The sequence below is a fragment of the Limulus polyphemus genome, unplaced genomic scaffold (genome assembly GCF_000517525.1).
Source record: "Limulus polyphemus unplaced genomic scaffold, Limulus_polyphemus-2.1.2 Scaffold1504, whole genome shotgun sequence".
Lineage (NCBI taxonomy): Eukaryota > Metazoa > Arthropoda > Merostomata > Xiphosura > Limulidae > Limulus > Limulus polyphemus.
Genome location: NW_013667114.1, coordinates 82,482 through 83,761, shown reverse-complemented (window position 1 = coordinate 83,761; position 1,280 = coordinate 82,482). Strand labels below are relative to the sequence as shown.

At 35.0% G+C, this 1,280-nt stretch overlaps 1 protein-coding gene across 4 annotated transcripts in view; it reads right to left on the bottom strand.

Moving 5' to 3' along the window:
* LOC106463857 (zwei Ig domain protein zig-4-like) overlaps positions 1-1,280 on the bottom strand; it is an 82,888-nt gene that overhangs the window by 9,418 nt on the left and 72,190 nt on the right. For all 4 annotated transcript variants that reach the window (XM_022391475.1, XM_022391474.1, XM_022391476.1 and 1 more), the window contains one exon: positions 33-190. In XM_022391475.1, coding sequence (XP_022247183.1) covers positions 33-190 — 158 coding nt within the window. The remainder of the gene's footprint in view (positions 1-32; positions 191-1,280) is intronic.

Here is a 1,280-nt window from a genome sequence, read left to right as displayed (position 1 = left end):
ATTGTACACGCTACATAGCTCGGGTTTCTCACCTGGATTATCCTGTCCCCATCTTTTAACCAGTGGATAGTTGGAGGCGGGTTTCCCACAGCCTGGCATGACAGGACGTTATGATCGAAAGGTAACACAGATACGACAGGAGCGGGAGTTGTGGCTAAACGTAAATGATGCCTCAAAAGTGGATTGTCGTCTATAGAAAACAAACATTAATAAATCCTTTAATATAATATATTAAGCTCAAGATAGTAGTTAGACTATTTACAATCATCCGTTTATCTTATCCTTATAATTAGAAGAGTACTTAAAAACCGGTGATCTCTCTATTCATAGTAATTAGCTTACTTTACTTACAATCAGCGACTTATTCTTAAAATTACAAGAGTAGTTAGAAAGTCTGTTCAAAGTAGATAACGTGTTTTAACCTTACTGGCAGATGATTACTAGTTTTATAACTTTTAGTAGAGAAATTAATGCTTAACGTAACTCATAGTTGTGTACACACGTTTAGTTTGATATATTTTACATCATTAATAAATACTTTATTGTTTATATAATTATAATGTCAGAAAAACAGGTAGATTCAAGAAGTCTTAGTATAAAACGATAAAAACTCTCTAACCAGAGCGCTTTCAAAAGGTGGACCTTTCTTCTTTATAGGTTCACCTTTTGAAAACGCTCGAGTTAAAGAGTTTTTATTGTTATATATTATCTATATAATGTTATTAGTACGCAATGGTAAAGATGTTCCTAACAGTATGCTTCAAATATCCACAATAACATCCAGATAATACTGACAAGATATTGTAAACTAACATCCACGCTAAGCAAATATAATGTACATTGATATTGTTGCGTCAGCGAGGTCACGTGACTAGTATCACACCGCGTCCTTCTCGAACCTTCGTGAATTATCGGAAGACTACTAGATTGGGTAGTCTGGTATATATAAGATGGTCACAACGTGACGGAACAATGGGTAATTGAACTGCAGTCAGAGATTATGTAATTGAACTGAGTAGTGTCGAGCAGGAGCACGTGAGACGTTCTAGCGTTTGTTATAGAGCGACTGTTGAAATTAAGTGTATCGGCAGTGTAGTATTCGGAAAGAATAAACCAGTTTTATTTAAGAAAGGACTTGTGTCGCTAAAGTTTCGTTGGAACGAATTTACGGAAAATTAACTAACGAACGGAGACGTAACGATATTTAGACAGCATAGTAACACCGTATCATAAACTATTGTTACGTCTCCGTTTGTTAATTAATTTTCCGTAAATTCGTT